Below are 22,457 nucleotides of genomic sequence, written 5' to 3' on the forward strand. Positions count from 1 at the left end.
CTCCTGGGTCCTGGAGTGTCCGGTGGCTCTCCTAGGCCCTCAGTTCCTCTGGCTCTGTCTTCAGTGCGGAGCCCGAGGCCACCGTGCCTCACGGCTGCTCTGCCTGGCGTGAGTCCCAGGGTCGCCTCACCTGGCTGGATCAGTCCCTCCTCCAGTTTCTGTCCTTTCCTTTCTCAGCACAGCAGCCAGAGTGACCCTCCAAGTCCACGATCCCAGTGTCTCTCCTCTGCCCAGGCCCTCCCGGGCTGTCATCTCTCGGGGTAAAAATCCAAGCCCCCGAGGGCCCTCGGTGCCTGGCCTGCTCAGCACTCATCTCTCGTCATGTTCCCCAAGTCACTCTGGGGGCTCACAGGGCTCTCCGCTGCTCTGTGGACACTCCAAAGCCTGGCCTACCCCAGGACCTTTGCTCTTCCTGGAATGTTCCTCTTCTGGGTCTACGTGCCTTGTGCTCTGTATTCCTTTAAGTTTGGTTCAGGTCTCACTTCCTTATTAAGCTCTTCCCTAACAGCCCTGTTTAAAGTTTCGAGGTTCCCCCTCGGATCTCAGCCCTCCCCTCGACCTGCTTAATCATCTGGCAGTATTACTTATTTTGAACATTGTGATGTCCTCCCCTCTAAAAACTCAAGCTCCTATTGTCTCTTTGCTCACTGAGAACAATGCTGGGCAGAAAATAACTGCTCAACGAACACCTGTCAACCAATGACTGAGAGATGGTGCTCGAGGCCTGCACACGAAGGTGCCCGTCCACGCACACGTCACCCAGCCTGACCCAAACGCAGGATCACTTCGGCCGTGCTTGCTGGACGGTGACACGAATACGTGGCTCCCCCTAGGTGAACCAAGGCTGAGGTCAGCCCGTGTCCGGTTCCTCGGTTTGGGCCACGGCGGCTGCTCAGGTTTGGAGGTGTTTTCTGGAACCGGTGCCTGTCCTCGGCGCCCACACGTTTCCTGGATCTGTGTGTGAACTCACAACTTCCAAACCTCGACAGTCTGGTGGCTGCCAGCCTGCGCTGGCTCTGCGCGGCGCCCTGCCCGTTCCTTGGGAGGCATATGCTGGGGTGCAGTATTGGGTTTTCCCAGCTGGCGCGCCTGGGCACAGCCTGGAGGGTGGGATCCATCTTGGGAGCTTCCTTGGCAAGATGCCTCCCTCCCTCCTCCCTCCGCCCTCCTCCCTCCTGGATTCTGCCTTCCCTGGGGCTGCGTGGGAGGCTTGCTGGGCCTTGGCTGAGACTCAGCTGCCCCTGTGCTGGGCCAAGGGGTCACCAGGCCCTGCGGCTCATGCCCTGTGTGCCCACACCCCAGGATGCTGCCCAGGGCTTTTCTCTGGAAGGACATGTACTGACCAGGAGCCAGCCAGGTACCAGAGTGGACCCGACCCTGGCTGGGGGTGGGGCAGGCCTCCAAGCTGGCCAAGGCTACGTGTCCCAACGTCTCCAACTAAGGGGACATGCTCCTTGGCCAGAGGCCTGAATTCTGACTCTTTGCTATTCTGTGCCCTCGACAGGCTACCCACGCAGGGTCTCGGTCTCTTCACCCGCACGGGGGCCTCTACACAAGGGGTCACGTCTGTATAATGGGTTTCCTCCTCTGTATCAAAGTCACCTGAACTGGCTTGGTTTCCTCATCTGTGTGATGGCGACTGGTATCAAACCCATCTGTCTAATGGGCTTTCGAGAGGATTGAAGAGTTCCAAAGGGCTCCATGAATTTTAGGGACCCATTAGAACACACGCCACCATCCAAAATCCAGAAATGATTTTTGAGCAGAGATTTCAAATGACCCAGCGGCAGCTTTCCCACTGGGCATCTCATTAGTATCAATGTTGCGATCAGGTGACCAGATAACTCCTAGGAGGGACCATATGTCTGGGGCTGGGCTTGGCAGGGCAGGGGTGCTAAGAGCAGAGGTGTGGCTGGATTTCTTGCCCCTGGGTCCAGCTGCCCCCAGGACACTGGAGAGAATGAGCGTCAGTTGGTCCCAGCTGTACAATGTTTGTGTGACTTGGGTCACAGCCAAGGTGGCAGTGCACGGTGGATCCCATGGGAGAAGGAGGGGCCTGGGACCTCTCGGCCTGCACCTAGCCCCAATCCTGCCTGTGCCCCTCTGTACCCCCTACTCTCTCGGAACCCCTACCTTGTAGCCCTGGATGTCTCCGTTCTGGCTGTCCAGCGGGGGTGGCTCCCAGGTCACGTCCAGTTGCGTGGCTGTGGTGCTGTGGACGGCCACGTTTCGGGGCGCTGCTGTGGGTACTGGGGGCAGAGGGGTGGTGTGTTAGTGAGTGGACTCCAGGGAGAGCCGGCGGTGGGAGTGCCTGGGGCTGGGTGGGTGCACTCACCTGCCTCCCCCACGAACACCTCTTGCGGGGGGCTCAGGGGCCCCTCGCCCACGGCGTTGTACACGCTCATCCGAATCTCGTAGCGCCTGTGCTTGTTCAGGTCTGCGGGCGAGAGTGGGGAGGGGACAGAGGTCACTGTCCCTGCCGAAAGGAGCCCACCAGAGGCACGAGGCCCTGCAGTCCCAGCCCCTGTGTGAAGGCTCAGGAGGAAACAGGTAGGAGGCGCCCAGGGGCTCTCCGACTCCCCCTGCAGACTCTGACGTGAGACGCGGCTGCTGGCCTCCTGGCCGAGGGTGACATGGGACATTACCCGACTGGGCACTTGAGATCGAAAGGGCTCTGTTAACATTCATGCTGGGACAACTGTGTAAAACCAGCCTGTCCCGGGTGCCCTGGGCCAGGGGACAGGCGCTCCTTGCTTGTCCTATGTCCTACCACTGTGAAGGCAAGTTCCCAGCCCTGCCCCACCTGGGGCCCCATTGTCCCCCTGTGCCGGCTCTTTTCCTGGGGGAAGTGCTGTGGGTGGACTCAGGGCCCTTGGATGCCAAGCGCACGCTCTGCCCCCAGCTGCAGCGCCAGCCCCCACTCGGCCCTAGAGGGAGGCTTGTCAGACGGGGGACTTCTGGCCTTGGGAGCCCCACGTTTTGCCAAGTTTGGGGCTTAGGGGGACACGCCTGGCAAAGCTGGCTGCATCCTTCCGGGTGGGAGACGCCGTCCCTGTCCGGGTGGCTGAGAGGTTCCCCGCCCTCTGCACCCCTCCCTCTCTGGCTCCGTCCCCTCCCCCTTCCCCAGGTGGAAGTTCTAGGCACTGGGAGAGTCTCCTGGCTGACCACTGCGCAGCCTGTGGGCCCCGTGGAGCAGAGGGGGACAGTTGAGGGCATCTGGACTGGACAGGTGTGGCTTCCGCACACACGGCCCGGTGAGAGTGGCCTTGGGAAGAACCCTGCTGGGGCTTCAGGAACAGCAGGCACAGGGTGAGCCCTGGCTGGGCCCGGCTGGGGAGCCGCAGCCCAGCGCTCAGGGCAGGAGCGGCCTGGGGCGGGGAGATAGCGGGCTGAGAAGAACCTCAAACTGGATGGATTGGGCAGCATCGATGGACACCTGCCCACCTGCCCAGCGGCCCCCAGAGCTCCTACTGCGGACCTGCACCATCTCCCACCTGCAGGAGGCTGTGGGCTCCTACCCCACACTCAACAGGGACGGGGTGGGCCGCCTGGTAACGGCCTCCTGCTTCCTGGGTTTGAGTCACTTGTGTGGAGGGTGGTCCTGTTCCTCAGGCACCCTGGGGCGCCTCGGCCTGGGGCGGGAGTTCTGCAGGACCCACTCCCCATCCCTGAGGAGGCCTGGGCCGCCCCAGGGCCGCCATGCAAGACTTACTGTCCAGCTCGCACTGCGTGAGGCTGGGCCGGCTCAGGTTCCGCACGGAGTACAAGGCTACGGGGAGCGGGCAGGGGGCCAGAGACAGCAGACAGAGGAGTTAGTGCCACGTCCCCGCCCCCAGGAAGCCGAGAGGGGAGTAGGGCCATGGGGAGTGGGCGAGAGCTGCGCCTTCCTGGGGCACCGGGGCCGCGTGGGATGCTGCTGGAAGACGCACCCGGGGGTGTTGGCCCAGGGTCATGAGGACCCCTTGGAGCCCCAGGTGGCGTCCCTGGGGACAGCTCTGGGGACCCTGTAGTCCCAACCCGCTCTCCTGTTTCCGGGTACAGCCCCTGGTAAACCACCTTGAAATACCGGGGTCGTTAGTTTTCTCAGATGAACCAGAAACAATTTTACTACCAGGAAATACGGCGACCTGCGGCGGGGCCAGGACCAGCCCCTGGACCCGATGCTCCTAGTTCTACACTAAGGCTCCTTTGCTAGGGGCTGCACCTGGCGTGCTCTGCTAACGGCCACTGGAGACACAGTGTGTGTGGGGGACCTGTGGGGGGCTCGGGGGTCGGGCAGGTCCCAGGCACCTCTCTTGGCGAGTGGCCCCACCAGGCCTGGTACCCTGGTCCTCTGCGCCCTGCCTACTCCTCTCCCCTTCCATGAGTTCCTGTGGAGCCCTGTGGAGGGGACACCCGTGCCACGTCCTCTCCAGACTGGCCGCCCGCTGGCGCCCCCCCCCCGCCAGCCTGGCTCAGCCTCCTGCTTTGGCTACTTCACTGCACCAGACTCCACTGGCCTCCCTGCCCCTGGCCCCGCTGTCCCCCGGCCAAGTCATCACCCTCAGCCACCAAAGCGGCCCTCCTAACACATAGGTCCAACCCTGGTGTCCCTTGCTGATGGCCCTGCAGGGGTCTCTCATTGGGCCCTCCAAGGGCCTCTTGCTGCTTCCTGCTCCTGTAGGGACAGGCTGCAGCCCCAGGGACCAGGGCAGGGCAAGGACTCACTAGGGGTGACAGGGGCCTTGACAGCCGCTCTTGGGGAGTGACCTGGCTTCTGTCCCTTTGGCCCTTAACCTGGAAAGCTCAGATGTCCCTCCCGAGCCTGCTCGGGGTCTCCTGGAATGGCCTCCCTCTCTGCCCTGCCCAGGGCCTTAGACCCCTCTTTTGAGGCTACTCCAAGAGGCAGGGACCTTGTCTCCATCACGGTGTGACCCGGGGGTCTTGGGGCGTGTAGAAGGTGCTCAGTCAACAGTGAGTGAAAAGTGGGGACAGGACAAGGCACACACGGGAGGAAGGCAGGGTGAGGTTAGGGGGCTTCAGGAAGCCGAGGGCTAGAGCAGGAGGAGGGTGCCCCCACCCTCAGATGTCACTCACGGGTGAGCTCCGCCCACTTGGCCCCAGGGTTGTTGATGCCTCTGAGAGTGAAGCCTCTCAGCCCCTCGTAGACCAGCTCCCGGTACCGGATGCGGAAGCCCAGGAGGATGCCATTGACCTTGTCCTCAGCTGGGGGCTGCAGGGAAAGGGGTAAGACATGAGTGGGGCCCGGGTCGCTGCTCACCCCACGCCGTCCTCTCCCCCATCATGCCTCCTGCAGCCCAGAGGGAGGGTTGTGCCTCAACATGAATAAATCAAATTAACATGGTGCATCTTTAATTCGCAAAGCGTTTCCAACGAGGCGGCTGAGTCACCCAGCATTCCCTGTAAGGCAGGGAAAGGCAAGAACCACCATGCATTTCCCTCCAACAGGGAAGGAAACCAAGGCTCAGAGACATTAAGGCACTTGCTCATGATCACACAGCCAAGGAAGTACACCTCTGGACGTCCAAGCTGTTCCTGGGCCAGGAAGCCCTTCCACGGCTCTCCCCAGGCCTGCTGAGCCCTCCTGACTACCTGGCCAGCACTTCCTGCCAGCGGAGCCCTCTCCCTGCTCCTCGGCACAGGGGAGGGTGAGTGTGCCCATGTGTGCTACCTCCCCCGCCCCCATCATTTTCTCCTTTGCTCTCTGCTCCCGTCCAAGCTGAGTTGGAGAAGAAGCTTCCAGAGAAGGTGGGAGCTACTTTTGGTTCAGCCTTTTATCAGCCCCTTAATTGCTTTCCTGGCTGCTGCCTGCACCTCCCTACCCCCTTCGCCACGTTGGCCCCAATCTGCTCTGGCCTCTCCTGTCCCTTGCTCCTGGGTGTACCAGGGCATTCCCACTGAAGGGGGTGTCCCCTCTGCGGGCCCGTGCCTCAGCCACACACGGGCACAACCTGGTGCCCGTCCCTCTGATCCTGAGAGGCAGGGACACAGCTTGCCACCTTGGGTTCTGCGGGTGACCTGCTGAGCCAGAGGCTGGCCTGCAGAGGGCGCAGGAGGGTCCTGACGGGCAGGATACCAGGGCCGACTGGTCTGCGAGGTTTGCCCAGAATCCTCCCCAGGCCTGGCAGGGCAGCGGTGCCCACCAAAGAGCAGGCAGCTGGAGGAGAACGGAGGAGGGGCGCTTCCTCCACGGGGGCAGTGGTCTCCTTCTCACAGTCACAGCACAGGCTGCTGTTAGGGACCCCTGCACTGGCTGCTGGGTCTGGGGACCTGAGAGATCCTGGGAGTCCCAAGGACTTTTCTGCCCAAGGATTTAGAAGACATGGGTTTATAAACCGGACCCTGCCACTTACAAGCTGTGTGACCTGGGGCCCTGTGTGTCCCCTCCTGCATCCCCGCCAGCAGGCACCTGCCTGGTGTCTCTGGAGAGTGGAGCAGGTGTGTGGGGTGTGCAGAGTGTCCTGTTATGGGCACACGCCTCCTTGGGTCCCTGTGTCCTGCCTTTCCGTGTGCTCTAGGGCAGCCCTGGGGGGTCTTGGCTTTCTGTTCCCAGTGCAAAGCTTGTCTGAGTCCCTCTGGGAGCCCCCCGCTGCTGCCCATACCTGCCACCGGATCAGCACGGAGGTGGTGGTGTGGGGTGTCACCGAGAGGATGGTGGGCGCTTCATCAGGGGCTGTGGAGAGACGGACAGGTGGCTCTGAGGGCTGGAGCCTCAGCCCTAGGGAGCCGTGGGGCCCAGACTCCACCGACTGCGGACTGAGTCACTGCTGTGTGCCCACCAACCCACCTCCGCAGAACAAAGGGCCAGTGCAGAGGGAGAGAGGGACCCAGTCCAGACCAACAGTCCCGAACCTTCCACGCTGCCCGAGAGCCACAGGCCTCCTGGGCTGCCCCTGCCCCCTCCTTAGAAGCTTGTGAGACATCTGAAGGATGCATTTGAATGTCCGGCTGGGTCTGGGACCTGAGCCCCTGGCAAAGGCTCCTCCGGCCCTCACCACCTGGGGGTTCTGCCCTGGAGGTGGAAGGGCCCAGCAGACCGTGGCCTGTTCCCCCCCCCCAGAAGGGGCCCCCAAGTGCCAGGAAGCAGCCGAGGGCCAACAGCAAGAGACCCAAGTTGGGGAGGAGGCACTGACCGGCCTGCAGGGTGGTCAGTGATTCCGACTCCTCGCTGAATTCGCTGTCCCCAATGTCATTGGTGGCCTTCACTCGGAACTTGTAGGATGTGAAGGGCTTGAGCCTGTCGGGGGTGGGGGGTTGGGGTTCAGTGGCAGAGGACCCCCGAAGACCCTGTCCAGCCACAGTCTCACTGATCTATCTCTGCTCAGGGAAGCGGGGCAGACCCCCCAGACAGATGGGGACACTGAGGCTCAGAAAGGACCTCTGTTACAGAGGGGTCAAGTTGGACCAAGAGCCCCGGCCATGCCTCATGGGGGCCCTTTAGCTGCAATGATAAGCCACGGGTCCCCAGGCCCAGCTCGGAGGCCCAGGCAGTCACAAGATCACCCAGTATCCCTCCCTCCCGGTTTTAAAGCTCTCAGGGCCCCTCCAGACGGCCCTTCCTGTCCTGAGCCGGGAGCTGAGGAGAGCGAGGCTCTCCAGGGAGAACAGAGTGGCCTCTGGGGGTCCATCTCCTCCCCCAGCAAGTGTCTGTGTTCCTGATGGAGGGCGGGCGGGAGGAGAGGCAGCCACCGGGAATTCCACGGAGCCAGAGTTGGGAGGGAAGCTGGCCCTGGCAGAGTCGCCCCGAGGGCTGCAGGCTCCTCCTTCTGAGGGGGGGGGGACGCCAGGCTCCAGAAGTACCCAGGAGGTGGCCCCGACGGGGAGGGTGGGGGGAAGGAGTGGGGGCAGTGGCCCTGCTGGGGGGACCCTCCTCACCTGTCCACGGTGAAGCTGGAGGCGTTGTGGCTCACGGAGGCCGAGTGCAGCGCCCACCTGCCACCGGGCAGCTCGCGGGTCTGGATGGTGTAGTAGCGCACAGGGGACAGCCCGTCGCTGCCCGGCTCCCAGGACAGCAGCACGCTGCGTGCCTTCACGTCCTCCTGCTGCACGGTGGGCTTGCTGGGGGGCTGCGGGCGGTCTGGGAGACGGCAGAGGGGCAGGGCAGATGAGCAGTGCCACCCCCGTTTCCAAGCACCCAGACCCTGCAGGGTCCCCTCTCTGCAGCCAGCACCTCTGCCTCTGGTCAGGCACCTGCCAGGCTGCCCGAGTCCCAGGAGTATGTCTCTGGGCCAGACTCGTGTCCTTCCTTCCTTTACCTAAAACCCAGGGGCCCTTGACCACCAAGCCACACCCCAGTTCCCCCTTTTTATTTAGAGACAGGGTCTCAATAAATTGCTTAGGGCCTCCCTAAATTGCCCAGGCTGGCCTTGAACTGTCGATCCTCCTGCCTCAGCCTCCGAGTGCTGGGATGGCAGGTGTGCCACACCCACCTGGCTGGAGCTCACTTGCCATTCTAGACCAGGACCTGGCTGCCCCCCACCCAGGCCTCCCCGGCCCCCATGGGCGGTCGGTCACCTCTCTTCTCGGTGGTCACCACCAAGGCCTCGGCGGCCTCTCCCCAGCCTTTGCGGGTCTGGGCGGTGATGCGAAACAGGTAGACGGACTCTGGCTTGAGGCCGGTGGCTGTGTACTGGCGGGCGCTGGGGGCCAGCACGTCCACGGTGGCGATGTTGGCGGTGGTGGCGTTGAGCCTGTGCGTGATCTGGTAGGCTGTGGGCAAGGGGGAGAGGGTGGCCCTGGAGGCAGGTCCTTCCTTCCTCAGCCTCAGCAGTGTCTGCACTTGGGCGCTGGGTGGTGCCCTGTCTGCTTGGAGCCCTGGGGTCACTTACAAACCTCAGTGGCCCTTAGGGAGTGTGGACTCGGGGGTGTGAACAGTGCCTGGGCTCCTACGTCAGCCCTGAGAGGAAGCCGAGTCTGCTGGGAAGCGGCTGAGCTGGAATTCCAGCCTGGGTCTCTGGGCTAAGGGCTTGCGGCCCTGCCCACTGTCTTGTGAGGCGTGGGGTTCCCCAGAGCATGGCCGGCACAGGCCCGGCACGTCCAGGCGCCGTCTGTGCGTGTGCACGTGTGAGTCTCTGTTTCACTTTTAATTTCTTAGAAACTGGGTCTCGCTATGTTGCCAGCCAGCCTGGAGCCCCTGGGCTCAGGACATCCTCCTGTTCAGCCTCCTGAGTGGCTGGGACCCCAGGAGCCCGTGGGCCACCATGCCTGGCAAGCCACCACCGTAAAGGTGAGAGTGCAGAGGCCGCAGGGGAGTGGACTTGCTCAGCCCTGCCTTCGGCTCTGGGAGTGTGTGTCCAGGAAACCTGGACCTTTGGTCTGTGGCCTCTCTCCCTGGTGCAGGCCCAGCTGTGAGCATGGCTGGGCTGGACTGGCCAGCGCGTCCCCCAGGGAACAACCGTGGAGGTTTACGAGGTGCTCAGAGGCTGAGGACTGGAGTTTGGAGGCATGGCCCCAGCCAGTGTCCTTGGGGTCTGAACTTGGTCTTGTCCTGCAGCAGATCATGCAACAGGCAGGAACTTGCAGCCGGGGAAGTGAGACCCGGGTCCCACTCTCAAGGGCCGCGGACATTTGTTGCCCCAGCTCCCCTCTCGCCGTCACTGAATGTGCCTCCCCCTCCTTCCTGCAGACGGGGCTCTGGAGGGGCCAGGCTTACCCAGGATGATGCCGTTGGGGGCGGCGGGGGGCTGCCAGATCAGCCGCACTGACGTGGTCCTCACCTCCGGGAACAGGATGCCCATGGGTGGTCCTGGGACTGGAGGGGACACAGGGGAAGAGGCTGACAGGCTCTGCTCAGCCTCAAGCACGTCCAGCTGCAGCAGAGTAGACGGGCGGGTGGAGGGGGACAGGGCCACTCCGTGCGGTTCAGTGAGTGCTATGGACAGCTGCTCGGGCCGGTACCAGGTCAGGGACCGGTGACACAAAATGAGCTCGGGGAGGCTTCTGTCCTCAAGATAGGTGTGAGCTAGAAGGTGGAGTGAGGGTTCTGCCCTCCCGGCAGGTGATCTTGGTGGCACCCGGGGCTCCGGCTTGGTCTGTGCACACCCTTAGAACCTGGCAGACGGGCCCTGGCCTGGGGCTGGGCTTCACTTTTAGATCTTATTGACTTGGTTTTGCAGTGCTAGGGGTGGAACCCAGGGCCTTGCTTGTACTAGGCAAGCGCCTGCCGCCGAGCTGCGTGCCAGCTGGTCTGGGTTAGAAGCCCCTGCTCTGACTTCGGTCCACTATGGGGGCGGCTGTGCAGCGATGGTAAGTAAGCACCACCCTGAGCCTGCACATCTGTCTCTCTAGATCTCGCTCTGGAATTCCTGCTCAGACCACCCCAAGCGTGCTTCCAAGGTCCTCAGAGCCACCTCCTGGGGCAGACTGTACCCTTGAACCCAGGGATGGTCAAGGGCAGCTCTTCTGGGGGTATGGGTAGAGACTGAGGGGTGTGGGTGGGAAGAGGGTGGGTGGGGGTGTGGGGGGGTGATGCCCCCTCCCAGCACAGGACGCCAACAGGTCCGAGGTTTCCAAGTCTGAAGTGGCCCTCCAGGTCACTGTACCCGTGGACTTGTCCAGGCAGGAGGACAGGGTAGAGTTAACTTAGCTGTCCATTAGCTTGATTTATGACTTCAGAGGACCCACACCTGGTGCTGGCTTCCTCCCACACTCCTGCTGCATCTGGGCATTTTGTGGTGGGCAGGGCGTGAGGATGGGTGAGGGAGAGGGAGGGCGCAGGACCCGTGGGTCCACCTGGCACCAGGGCTTTGCTGGAGGAGGGACGAATGCTAGTACTTGGCTCCTGGAACTTTGTTGGAAAGAGAACCAGGAGGCTCCTGCCCTGGAAAAACCAAGACTTTCCCTTTCACAGATGTCACTCAAGCAAACCTGCCCAGGGCAAGACAGAGATCAAACAGGTGCGAAGTCCCCGATCCTACACTTTCCCTGGAGAGAGACCAACAGACAGGACCAGCTCTCTGCCCATCCTCATGACATCTTTTCTTCCTTAGGGACACTCAGGCTGTGATCAGTGTCCCCTTGCAGAGACTTGGTAGCCCCTAGTGACCGGTTCCCCACAGGAGGAGCCTGAGGCCACGGCTCCCGTGGGCAGAGCGGGATCCCGGGGCGAGGCCGGGCGGGCAGAGGAAGGTGGCCTCCGCAGGTGTTCCCGGGGCTTGCTGGGACTTGGACTCACCATCGTCCAGCGTCCGCTCCAGGATGGGGGGGTGGCTGGGGCTGCCGTCCCCGATGCGCGTGAAGGCCAGCACCTGCACCTCGTACAGCACGTACTTGCCCAGGCCCGTGAGCTGGGCGCTGCGGGACGCGTTGCCCTCCACCAGCCAGGACCGGGGCTGGGAGTCCGAGTCCTTCTCCTTGTACATCACCTGCCAGGGCCCGGCACAGGGAGGACCTCAGGAGGGGCTCGTGCCCAGGAGCAGGCCGTGTGGGGACGGGGCAGGCCGACTGGGGCACCTAGCGTGACCCAGGGGGCCCAGGGTGACGGCAAAGCTGTGCACCCAGAGGGCCGGGACACGGGGCTTGAGCGGCTGTAAAGCTGGACGGCCCCTGAGGAGCCTCGGGTGGGCACAGGGGCTGGGAGGGAGTGTGGCCTCCTCAGGCTCACGGGAGGAGGGGCACACGGAACAAGGAGTCCGCCAGGTCCCAGGTCAGGCTGGAGCAGCTGTCAGAAAACCCCAGAGGCCCTGGAAGGCTGCGGTTTGGGGCTGCTTTGTTCCCCGAGGGCCCATGCATGGGTGCTGGGTCCCCACCTGATGGGACCTTTGAGGGGTGCACCCTAGGGGGACCCTGACCTCAGGCAGGACTGATGTAGTTCTCATGTGACCCCTTGGGAGCTCCACAGGAGACTGTCACAGAGGCCCGAGCCTCGCCTTGCTCAGCTCTCCCCAGTTTCCTGTACCTAGATGTGACCACGACATGACCACCTTTCCAGCAAACTCCTGCTGTGGCCCTCTGCCACAATGTGACATAGCTGAGAGGGCCCTCACCAGAGCAGAGCCTATGCAGACACCACATCCTTGAGCCTCCCCAGCTGTGAGCTAAACAAACCTCTTTATAAGCGAACCTGTCCCAGGTGCTTTGTTACAGTAACGAAAACCTGACTAATACAAAGACAGAGCTGAGCAAGGCTGGGCCCCCTAGCGTGGCCTCTTGGAAGAAGGGGCACAGCCCTAAGGACCTGGCCCTGGCTGTTTCCCCACCCCTGAGGGCAGGAGACTCCTGCTGATGGGAAGCCAGGCAGACCCCATATCCACTCTAGAAGGCAGAGGCCTTGAGGGTGATGGATGACAGGACACCTTGGGTGGAGAGGCTGGGTGCCCAGTGCAGGGACCCCACCCCCTCCTCTGGTCCTGACACTCACCTTGTAGCCCAGCACCAGCCCATTGCGGTCTGCCTCGGGGACCTCGTTCCAGCGAACCAGCATGCTGCTGGAGGTGGTGGCCAGCGCGGACACGTTGGTGGGGCCAGAGGACGGGACTGAGGGAGGGAGGGAGCGGAGAGCGAGAACTGAGCCCGAGTCCCTCTATGGTAGAGGGAGGGGAGCAGGGTGGGGGTGGAGGAGCTGGCTCCAGGTGGCCAGCTCCCTCAGAGGACAACCCGGCGGTCACTCTGCTCTGAGGTCTTTGGTTTGGGCATGTCCAGAGGCTGTTCTGGTTTCTGATTTGCCTCCCTCATTGTCCTCTGCTCTGACTGACCTCAGTGAGCTGTGCAGGGAGGAGGGGTGGGGACAGGGGACCGGGAGGCCCCGGAAGCTTCTGGTCATGTAAAGGGCCAGGAGAAAGCCCCAGGTGGTGACCTGGGTGGACACGAGGGCTCCCTGAGGCTGGGGCTCCTGTTCTATGGGTGACCCCTGGGCAGGCCCCATAGGAGCTGCTGGTTCTGTTTCTGGAATGTTCTGAGGGTGACCCCTTCCCTGGACTCCATCTTGAGCTCTTTGCAGCACCGCTGGGCGTCAGGGCTAACGCTGAGGGCGGGGAGGGGCAGTTTGCCCGGACGTGTCCCTGCAGTGGGGACGGTCCTGGGGAAGGCGCAGGCCCCGGGGTCTCCCGGCACTGGGCAGAGGGAAGCTGCTCAGGCTGCTTGAGGACGGTCCCCGCCTGCTGGCCCTTGGACAGCCTGAGGGCAGAGGGACAGGGACGGGAGGGGGGTACCTGACTCCCGGGTCCTGCCCACCACCGTCTGGCTCCAGGGCCCGCTCCCGATGGCGTTGAAGGCCTGGACCTGGACGCGGTACTCCGTCCACTCCTCCAGGTCCTCGATGGTGTACTCCCGCTCCACGCGGTCCGGCACCACGTGGCTCAGCGTCTTGCCGTGGCCGTCCGACCGGCTGTACTTGATCTTGTAGCCCACGGACTCGGGGTTCCCGTTGTATTCCATCTCTGGAAGAGGCTGCGGCCAGGTGGGGCAGAGCGCCATGAGGCCAGGACACCCGTGCAGGGAGAACTGCCCGGCACCCCGGGCCTGGCCTCTTCCTGGCCTGCAGGATGACCTGGTCCACCTACCCGGCTGCCAGTGTCCCCGAGAGGCACTGCCCTGGCCTGGCTGGGGGTGTACATGGTGTCTCCAACTCCTCTCCTCTCCCCTCCAGGCTCCGAGGAGGAGCAGGGCCATCTCCACTGTGTACGTGGCTAACTTACGCCCCTGCCCAGGGACTTGGTCCTGTTTAGGAGACTGAGCACCTTTGGCTCTGGTTGTCTCACTTGCCTAACTCACGTGGCCTCAGCGCATGCTGCCCTTGGAGGAGTGGACACACAGAGAGGACATTCCCTGGATATTCCCTCTCATTTCCAGGAAGTCCTGCTATCCAGCACACTTCAGTCTCTCCTGATGCATGTTTAGCTTCCTGCTAGTTCAAGTCTCACCAAAGAGAAAAGGGAGATTCTGTTCCCAGGCATTAGCACCAGGCCAGAGGGGCCGTGGTCACTGGCTCAAGGTTGTTTGGTGAACCTGGCCAGTGCTGATGAGCAGAGGAGGTGGGTGTCTGTGGCCTGGAGCCGAAAGCTGATCTTCACTGCCTTGTATTGGACAGAGTGGAGCTGGGCCACCTGTGGTCCCCTCCTCTTGGTCAGCCTCCCCAGGGCCTCCCAAGGACTCGCGGTCCACAGCTCACCACCCTGGAAGCCACTGAGTCCAGCTCCTCCCCGGGCCTGTCTCAGTGGCTGACACACACCCCCACCCTCTGCAGACACTCAGTGAAGTGGACCAGAGACTATTAGAACTGAACCGAGGGGTCGGGGAGCCCGCGGTGGGGTGGAGCCCCACCTGCTGCGGAAAGTGACGGGTGTGCACCGCCAAGTGGGTCTGAGAGGTGCCGGCCACAGGGCACAGCCATGGCTCCCCACCCTCCTGTGACCTTTCAGTATTTGGAAACCTCCAAGTGAGACTCAGGAGGTGGAAGTGGAGGGCCTGCGGGGGTGGGGAGGGAGGCCACTGGCTGACCCCATAGTCCTCTCTAGTGCTAGTACTGCTAAGGCCTACCCAGGTGACAGCCATTGGCACCATCTGCCAGGCCGTATCCCAGGGTGAGAGGTAGCCATGCCCTGTGCTCCCTGCCACCACCGTGTGGCAGGTCCGTGCAAGCTGGGTTTTGCACAGTGAGTTGAAGACCTTCGTGGGGACGAGGCGGGGTGGTCAATGGGCCCAGCAGAGGCAGGCACCCTCGTGAGCTCCTTCAGTGCAGGGCTCTGGGTTCCCTAAGGAGCCTAGGAGGCGGGGTTGCCCCCCACCTTGGTCTAAGAATTCTCCTTTCTCCCCGGGCCTCTGGGGGCTGGCTGCACAGAGGAGGCTGTGGAGAGACTGTCTCTAACATTCCCTGGACCTGGAGGCAGAGGGCTCGGTGGCCAGGGATGTGGATGGAGGTAGACTCCCTGGGTGGGACCCGGCTCTGCCCCAGTAGGGGGTGCGGGAGGGTGTGAGGGCGCTGGGCAGGTGGGCAACCTCGCTCTGCCCCCGTTTCCTCTTCCGCTAATTGGGGACCAAGCTCAGCCTGCTGTCACAGGCCTGCTGAGGTTCAAGGCCTGACTGTGAAATGAAGCACCTGGCAGGAGAGGGAGCCCTAGCCGCTGCCTCCTATAGGACCAGCAGGGTGACAGCCTCATGCTCTCCCTGGCCCCCTCCGGCTCAGCAGCAAGTGCTCACTCTCTGACTGAGCGCAGATCCACTGCTCAATCCAGACGCACTGAGAGAGCTGTGTGGCCAAGGCAAGTTCATAACCTCTCTGAGCCTTGCTTTTTTTTTTTTTTTTAAGCTATACATTGGGAGGATAACGTGTCCTTTGTATAGTTCCTGAATTGTCTAAATGTGCATTTGGCCAGTGCTCAGTAAAAAGCGTTCTGGCCTCTCCATCGCTTGGGGGGCATTGGCTCATTCAGCCATGGTTGATTATCAGGCAGCTTATCTACAGAAGCAAAAAGTATATTTTTTTAAAAAGTTAAAAAAAAAGAAGAAGCAAGGAGAAGGCGGATAGGTCCTCTCTGCAGGCCCCCTCTGAGGCCAAGACGGCTTCCCAGGGTGGGGGTCAAGGGGACACCCCCCCACCCCAGTGCCCGCTCCCTGGGGGGGCCTCACCATCCAGCGGAGCCACAGGCTGGTCTCGCTGGCTGTGCGCAGGGTCACGTTGGCCGGGGCCATGTCTGGGGGCGCCTGGAGGGTCTGGATCTTTCTGGAAGGCTGGCTGGGCGGGCTGGTGCCCACGATGTTCACCTGGCGCATGCGGAAGCTGGGGGTGGCCAGGGTGTGAGCAGGACCGGCCAGCCGTCCCCCCGCCCCCCAGGGCCCCGCGCCGCCGCGCCTCACCTGTAGTAGGTGAAGGGGTTGAGGTCGGGCACCTCCATGGAGCGGGCGTCGGGCTCGTTGCTGAGCTGGTGGACCAGCAGCCACTCCTCACCCTCCCCGACCACACCCACCTGGAAGAGGGGTGACCCTTAGACGTGCCGAGTTGGGGTGCCCCGAGCCCCAGCGCCTGTGCGCACCAGCTCTGCCCAGGGGAGGTCCTGGTCCCAATGCCAGGGCTCCGCCGAGGGTGCCGCGTGGCGCCAGCATCTTTCCAGGACCCCAAATGTGACTGCAGAGGCCTCGGGAGCGCGGCCAGGGATGGCGGCTGAGGCCCAGCCCAGCAGAATCCCTGGAGGTGGAGCCCGGATCTGCGCCCCGAGGGAGTCACCTGAGCTTCCACCAGCCAGCGGGAGATGGAGGTCTTCCCGTCGTAGCCCGGCCGGAACTGCAGGGTCACGGAGCGGGGCCCGATGTTGGAAATGCCCAGGTTGGTGGGGGCTCCTGGGAGTTCTAGGAAAGGGGGACGGCAGGAAGGGCGCGTGGGGCGTTGCTCCCCGTGAAGAGACTCGGCCTGGAGCGGGCTGTGCGTCCTCTGTTCCTGAGAGGCCCCAGGGTCCCAGGGGAGGTGTGGCCCACACGGGGTGTCTGATGGGGCGCCATGTTGATAGCAGGGAACTGACAGGTTGGGGACTAAGGGGACCTCCCAGAGCCACCTATGCCAGAGGCCACCCTTGGCAGATCTGGGTGTGAGTGAGATGCTCGTGAGGGAGTCAGCGGCAGCACAAAACCAAGCCGGGCTCAGGAGAAACCAAACAGGACCCATCCTCCCCATCCTTCCCCACCCTTACAAAGCCTTTCATACTCAGTAGTGCTGAGGAGGTGAGAGGGACACGTGGGGACCGGAGGCAGCTCCTATTTGCCAACTGAGAACCCTGGAGGTGGACTGAGTTTGAATCCAACTTCACCACTTATAGACTGTGCATCTTTGGGCAAGTTACCCACCTCTCTGTGCCTCAGGAAAGTGGAGGTGATGATAACACCTGTTTCAGGGTGATTGTGAGGGCTGGACCAGGTTGATGTATATGAGGCCCCTTAGTGGGCTCTACAGAAACCTCCGTCAGTCTCCCTGACCTACGTAGTGCAGAAGCCCTGGTGCCTCAGCTATCTCCATGGGCAGGTCCAGCGATCCTGGCCAGGTCCCATGTGGACACAATGACAGGGTTGTCTGCCCACCTCTCCATGTACACAGATGGGGAAACTGAGGCACGGGGGGGCTACTTGGGCTGTTCCAGGTTGCAGAGCTGAGACTGGACCCCAGACTGCCCTCCATGTCCACCCACCATGCTCCGCCATCCCTGCCCAGCCAACCCTTCCGTGGCTGGAAGCCAGCTGGACTTTCTGGGTGACAGTGATAAATCCCCTGAATCAGAGAGGCCACGGCCTCATGGGGAGCCTGGCGTGTGGGGTGCGGGGCCCATGAAGCCTCCGCCTTGTTCAGAGCCGCGGGGAGGCGCGGTGGGCCAGGTCCTCCATCTACAGCCCTGGGGCCACAGGGGCTGAGCCTGCTCAGGGGAGGACCCCGGGTCGCGGGATCATAGGGCGGGGAAGGCTCTGGGGGAGGGCGCCAGGATTCCCGCAGGCAGGGCGCTCCCCGGCAGGCTCCTCTCGGGAGACCAGCGGTGCCGGCTCCACCTACCTGGAGGCACCCCGGAGGAGATGGTAGAGGCGGACACCTGGCCCTGGCCCTTGGAGGTCATGGCAGCCACCTCGATGGTGTAGGTGGTGAGCGCGGTGAGGCCCGTGACGCGGTACTCCAGGGTCACGTTGGGCAGGTAGTGGGTCACGCGGGTGTTGGTCCGGTTGTACTCCTCCCAGGAGATGCGGTACCCTGGGGTAGCCCCACGGTGGCCTGAGCTCGGGGGACCCTCAGCCCCCCTCGCTGGGCTTCCCACTTCCCCACCCACTGGGAACAGTGGGGCCAAGGGAGGTGGAGCTGCTGGCCTTAGGCTCTTGGGGCTGCCCCCTGGGTGGGCACTGCTCTGGAGCAGGCACGTCCTCACGGCAGCCCCCTGAGGCCCCAGAGACCTCTAGGGCCCCATGATCTGGGACAGAGACACCAGGATGGACTGGAGACAGAGGTGCCAAGAGCCTCCCCCGAGGGGGCCTCTTGGTCCAGGTGGGGACTAGCTCTGGGGAGGGACAGCTGGCCTCTCCTCGCCCGTCTGCACTCTGGAGAGGGGCAGCTGGTGCCTACCTGTGAGGATGCCGTTCTTCTCCCCTGGCTCTTGCCAGCTGACCTTCAGCGAGGTGTCCAGGATGTCACTGAAGCTCAGGTGTCCCACGGGCCCCGGCACTGTTCCCCAAGAGGGCCAGTCAGAACCGGAGCGCGGCCACCGTCGAGGGACAGTCCGCGGTGCGGCGGGGGTGCTCGGGTGGGGCTGAGGGGCAGGGGCTGCCAGAACCTACCGTCCTCGTGGGTGCGCACGAGCTGGGGGCTGCTGCGGGGCCCGTCCCCCGGGGTGGTGAAGCATAGCACGGAGGTGAAGTACTCCGTGAACTTCTTCAGCCCCGACACGAAGCCCACGTGGATGCTGTCTTGAAAGTTGGGCCGCGCCGTCACCGTGGTGACCTCCTCTTCCTGCTCGGGCTCCCAGGCGATCAGCTGGGGACAGGCCAGCAAGAACGTTCGAGAAGAGGCTGGGCCAGTGGACAGAGTCCAGGAGCCCAGGTCCAGGGGTCCCTCGTCCCCAGGAAGGGAGAGCCCTCAGGCTCCCGAGGCCCGTGGCCCCGTGTTCACTCTGAGGTACTGCTCCATTTCCTGAGCTTCTGAATCTGGGCAAGGTACAGGCTGGGTGCTTCCTATGAGTGTCTGTCCCCGATTTTCACAGGGACCCCACAAGGGAGGCATTTTACCAGGACCTGCTCGGTAACTGGCAGGCTCAGTACAAAACTAAAACGAAGAGATCCTTGTTCAAAAGGAATCCCAAGATGTTTGGGCCAATGCGCGGTTGCAGACCTAAGAAGACGCCCTTTACTTCACAGGTGAGGAGACTGGGCTCAGGGGCTGAGCGACCTCCACTAGGACCTTTACTAGGGGGAGTTCAGGTTCCAGTTCCAACCTTTCTCCCTGGGGCTGAGGCAGCTCTTCCCTAGAAGGGTCCCAGGGTCACTTCCCATAAGACTGAGAACTTATCATTTGTGGGGTACTGGGGTTGAACTTGGGGCACTCCGCTGCTGAGCCACACCTCCAGCATTTTTGATCTTGAAACAGGATCTCACTCAGTTGCCCGGGCTGGCCTTCCACTGGACCTGCTTCTGCCTCAGCCCCGCGAGTCACTGGACTGTAGGCCTGGCCACCCGGCCCTGCCAACTTGGTTTGTGGGTGTCCCTCTTATGCTCCCACAGTTGCTCCCCAACAGGATTTGGTCTTACAGTCACCTGGAGGTGGGGCGTCCGCACCTGGGAACGCATGCTGCCTGCGAACCCCCCGTCGGCTGCCTCAGCCTGGCCCCCCTGGTCCCCCTCCTGCTCGCTCACCCCACGCCCTGTTTCCTGGCCCTTCATCTGTCTCCCACAATGACAGCTGGCCTCAGAGATTCCTCGTTTATTTGAAGTTGATTAAATAGCAATTAATGGTGAAAAGCTACACTCGATGAGTTTTAATAAGCACGGGTATTTATAGATATAAAACAATACCACGCCAACATCTCCGATTAACTCACGCCCGTAACAATGCTTAATCTTCTCCTTTTCAGGCCTGAGTGTTTACAAAGGATGTTGTGAAATTTAATTGATATTGTGAAAAGATAGCCTATAGCCAGTTAATTAGACACTAATTAGACCCTAAAAATACTAATCAGAAATACTAAGTGGCATTTAATAAGTATGTTAAATATCCTCTTTATTTCAGTTATCTTGTTTCATAGCAATTAAATTGCCGAACTTCTTTGGAGTAGATGAAGAAACAAGTTTAATGTTTTAATTTAATTTAATTAATGTAAATTTGAATTAATTATGCTGTTGGAATTAATTGTGTGGTGTGTTCCCTAGCAAGTGTAAAATTTGGGTAAATATTATTTTATTGGGCTCACGCCAATTAAAATTACTACTATTTTTTAAAAAATAAAAGAAAAAAATGTCTTTAAAAGGTGCCTTCCGACAATATCATGGGGCCTTGCCCCCCAAAATGGCCCACAGAAGGTGCACAGGAAAGGAGAGTGTGGTTTTGAGGACTGACGATATGGACTTCATAGCTGGGCCTGGTGGTACACGCCTGTGAGCCCAGAGACTGGGGAGCTGAGGCAGGAGGGTCTCAAGCTCAAGGCCAGCCTCAGCAACTTAGCAAGACTCTGTCTCAAAATTCAAAAAGGGCTGGGGAAGGAAAGAAGAAAAAAGAAGGGCGCTGTGAGGTGGCTCAAAGGTCCAGCCCTTGCCTAGCGAGCGCAAGGCCCTGGGCTCATTCCCCAGTCAAAAGGACTTGGTGACCTACAGTTCCACATCTGAGGTCCTAGCCCACGGCAGTGGCAGATTGGTGGCAGCTTCTAACCATCTACTCTGGGGTGTGGAGTGCAGGAGACGGTGACATTCCTGAGGTCCCTGGCAGGTAGCCCCCTTACAGTGGAGAAACCCTGTATTGGAGGACAGCGTGTAGGGGACACAGAATGCGCAGCCACCAGGGGGAAGGAAGGGGACTGGCCTTGGAGGTGGGACCCCTGAACCCGAGCCCAGCTCTGTCCCTTACTGTGTGACCCTGGGAAAGCCACTCCTCCTCTCTGAGCCCTGGCAGGAGGCGGGGATAGCGTTGGCCACCCTGCTGGGCAGGGGGCCTAGAGGACAGGGAAGCCTCTTGCTCCTGGTGCAGGGAGCACCCTGGGGGGCGGGTACAGGATGTGGGTGGGAAAATCTCCCCGGCTCCTCCACTGCTCCCCGAACCCCGTGGAAGGACATGTGGGAAACCAGCGGCTATGGTCACGGAGAGAGGGGAGCTTTGGGAAGGGTGAGTGGGTCCAGGGAGATGGAGGACGAGGGCAGGAGGCAGTTTTCTGATGTAAGCTTGGTTTTTTGAATCATAGATAGATTTCCTATTTTCTTTTTGGTACTGGGGATTCAACCCAGGGATGATTAACCATCATTGAGCCACATCCCCAGCCCTTTTCAAATGTTTTATTTAAAGACAGGGTCTCCCTGAGTTGCTTAAAGCCTCACCAAGTTGCTGAGGCTGGCTTTGAACTTGCAGTCCTCCTGCCTCAGCCTGCCAAGCCGAGGGGATTACAGGCGTGCACGGCCACACCTGGCTATTTCCTATTTTTTTTTTTTTTGAGTGTGTGTGCAGTGCTGGGGATTGAACCCAGGGCCTTGTCCATTCAAGGCAAGCACTCTACCAACTGAGCTATATCCCCAGCCCTATTTCTTAAAATTTTCTTTTCTTAAATATTTATTTTTTAGTTGTAGTTGGACACAATACCTTTATTTTATTTATTTTTATGTGGTGCAGAGGATTGAACCCAGGGCCTCTCAAGTGCTAGGCGAGCACTCTACTGCTGAGCCACAACCCCAGCCCCTATTTCTTAAATTTTTCAAAACAATAAATTGAAGGGGCAATATTTGGCAAAAGTAGTTAAATGACAGACACACTTACCCTTTGACCTAACAATCTCATTTCTAGGCATCCATGTCAAAGCTATGCCATGAAAATAGAAAGAGCCGTATGCACCAAGCCAACATCGTGGGTCAAGTGGCAATGGCCCAAAGTAGGGGTCTGGTTACCTAAGGACACCATGGGGTAGGTGGGGTACCTGTGGATTCAAAGACGGACCAGGGGAGACGGGCATCCGTATGCTGCTATGGAGGGACCTCAGGGGCATTGTAGATGACAATCATGTTAAAACACAAGGTGGAGAGGGTGTGGAGAGCACACTGTCACTTACCAGGAAGGAGAGGGCACACAGTGATATATATGCACGCTCCCGCTTTAAACATAAGCAAAAGGAAAAACCAAACCAAACAAACCAGAACACTCCAACCTCTGGGGAGAGAGGGCTGGGGCGGAGGACGGCGCTCTCGGCATTGGCTTTGTAGATTTGATTTTAGAGCCGTGTAAATATTGTATATAATTATGGCACCAAATTAAATTAAAAAAAATCAATCCCCCAAAATCGAAAACAAAATGAATTCAATGAACCTAATAGGGTATGGAGCTGTAGCAAAATCATACCCAGGGAAACTACTTCAAAAACATGTGAAGCGCATCCCTCTCGGGACAGACCCTGAGAGCAAAAGGACTGCAGATTCTCCAGCTATTTTCAGTCTTCAACCTGTTCCTATTACTATTCTGAGACTGCCGTGTGTGCTTGTGGGGTGAAGTAGGTGGGTAATGACGCAGCTGGTGCAGGAATTGAATTTTCAGTGTGGAGAAAAGAGTTATGAGATTATTAAAAGACCAGTGAGATTATTAAAAAGCTTGTAGTCCTGAAATTGAATAGGAAGTATCAGTATGCATTTTATCCTAAAAAAATGCATTTCCTTCTAGCTGACCATGAACAGAGTCTAGATATGATAGCCATCCTGGAACAAGTAGAACCCCAGTGCCCGGAGTGTGGCATCTAACTATCCCTTCCTTCTGAAAGGAAGCAAGGTAGCTGGGCGCGGTGGTGCACACCTGCGATCCCAGCAGGTCGGGAGGCTGA

General features: G+C 60.6%; 1 protein-coding gene and 2 long non-coding RNA genes across 8 annotated transcripts in view; 2 read left to right on the forward strand and 1 right to left on the reverse strand.

Moving 5' to 3' along the window:
* Nucleotides 1–22,457, reverse strand: part of Sdk2 (sidekick cell adhesion molecule 2) — a 78,049-nt gene that overhangs the window by 34,876 nt on the left and 20,716 nt on the right. For 4 of the 5 annotated variants that reach the window (XM_048795748.1, XM_048795754.1, XM_048795757.1 and 1 more), the window contains exons 12-29: nt 18,238–18,433; nt 18,026–18,124; nt 17,468–17,659; nt 16,160–16,281; nt 15,793–15,902; nt 15,565–15,715; nt 13,149–13,386; nt 12,359–12,474; nt 11,174–11,363; nt 9,653–9,751; nt 8,515–8,709; nt 7,876–8,077; nt 7,134–7,237; nt 6,603–6,673; nt 5,077–5,212; nt 3,713–3,769; nt 2,336–2,437; nt 2,134–2,249 (exon numbers count right to left, since the gene is read on the reverse strand). In XM_048795748.1, the coding sequence (XP_048651705.1) occupies nt 2,134–2,249; nt 2,336–2,437; nt 3,713–3,769; nt 5,077–5,212; nt 6,603–6,673; nt 7,134–7,237; nt 7,876–8,077; nt 8,515–8,709; nt 9,653–9,751; nt 11,174–11,363; nt 12,359–12,474; nt 13,149–13,386; nt 15,565–15,715; nt 15,793–15,902; nt 16,160–16,281; nt 17,468–17,659; nt 18,026–18,124; nt 18,238–18,433 (2,496 nt within the window). The remainder of the gene's footprint in view (nt 1–2,133; nt 2,250–2,335; nt 2,438–3,712; nt 3,770–5,076; nt 5,213–6,602; nt 6,674–7,133; nt 7,238–7,875; nt 8,078–8,514; nt 8,710–9,652; nt 9,752–11,173; nt 11,364–12,358; nt 12,475–13,148; nt 13,387–15,564; nt 15,716–15,792; nt 15,903–16,159; nt 16,282–17,467; nt 17,660–18,025; nt 18,125–18,237; nt 18,434–22,457) is intronic. The other variant, XM_015503497.2, reaches the window with a different exon arrangement.
* LOC125613932 lies at nt 9,093–11,180 on the forward strand. The gene is made up of 3 exons (XR_007344529.1): nt 9,093–9,226; nt 10,288–10,407; nt 10,850–11,180. It is a non-coding gene; the product is annotated as an uncharacterized LOC125613932 (long non-coding RNA).
* On the forward strand, nt 14,870–20,889 carry LOC125613928. 2 transcript variants are annotated; one of them, XR_007344523.1, is made up of 4 exons: nt 14,870–16,258; nt 18,338–18,574; nt 18,660–18,813; nt 19,043–20,889. It is a non-coding gene; the product is annotated as an uncharacterized LOC125613928 (long non-coding RNA). The 2 variants fall into 2 exon arrangements; XR_007344525.1 differs by lacking the exon at nt 14,870–16,258 and adding an exon at nt 18,060–18,184.

Source organism: Marmota marmota, unplaced genomic scaffold (genome assembly GCF_001458135.2).
Source record: "Marmota marmota marmota unplaced genomic scaffold, marMar, whole genome shotgun sequence".
In the NCBI taxonomy this organism is placed as follows: domain Eukaryota; kingdom Metazoa; phylum Chordata; class Mammalia; order Rodentia; family Sciuridae; genus Marmota; species Marmota marmota.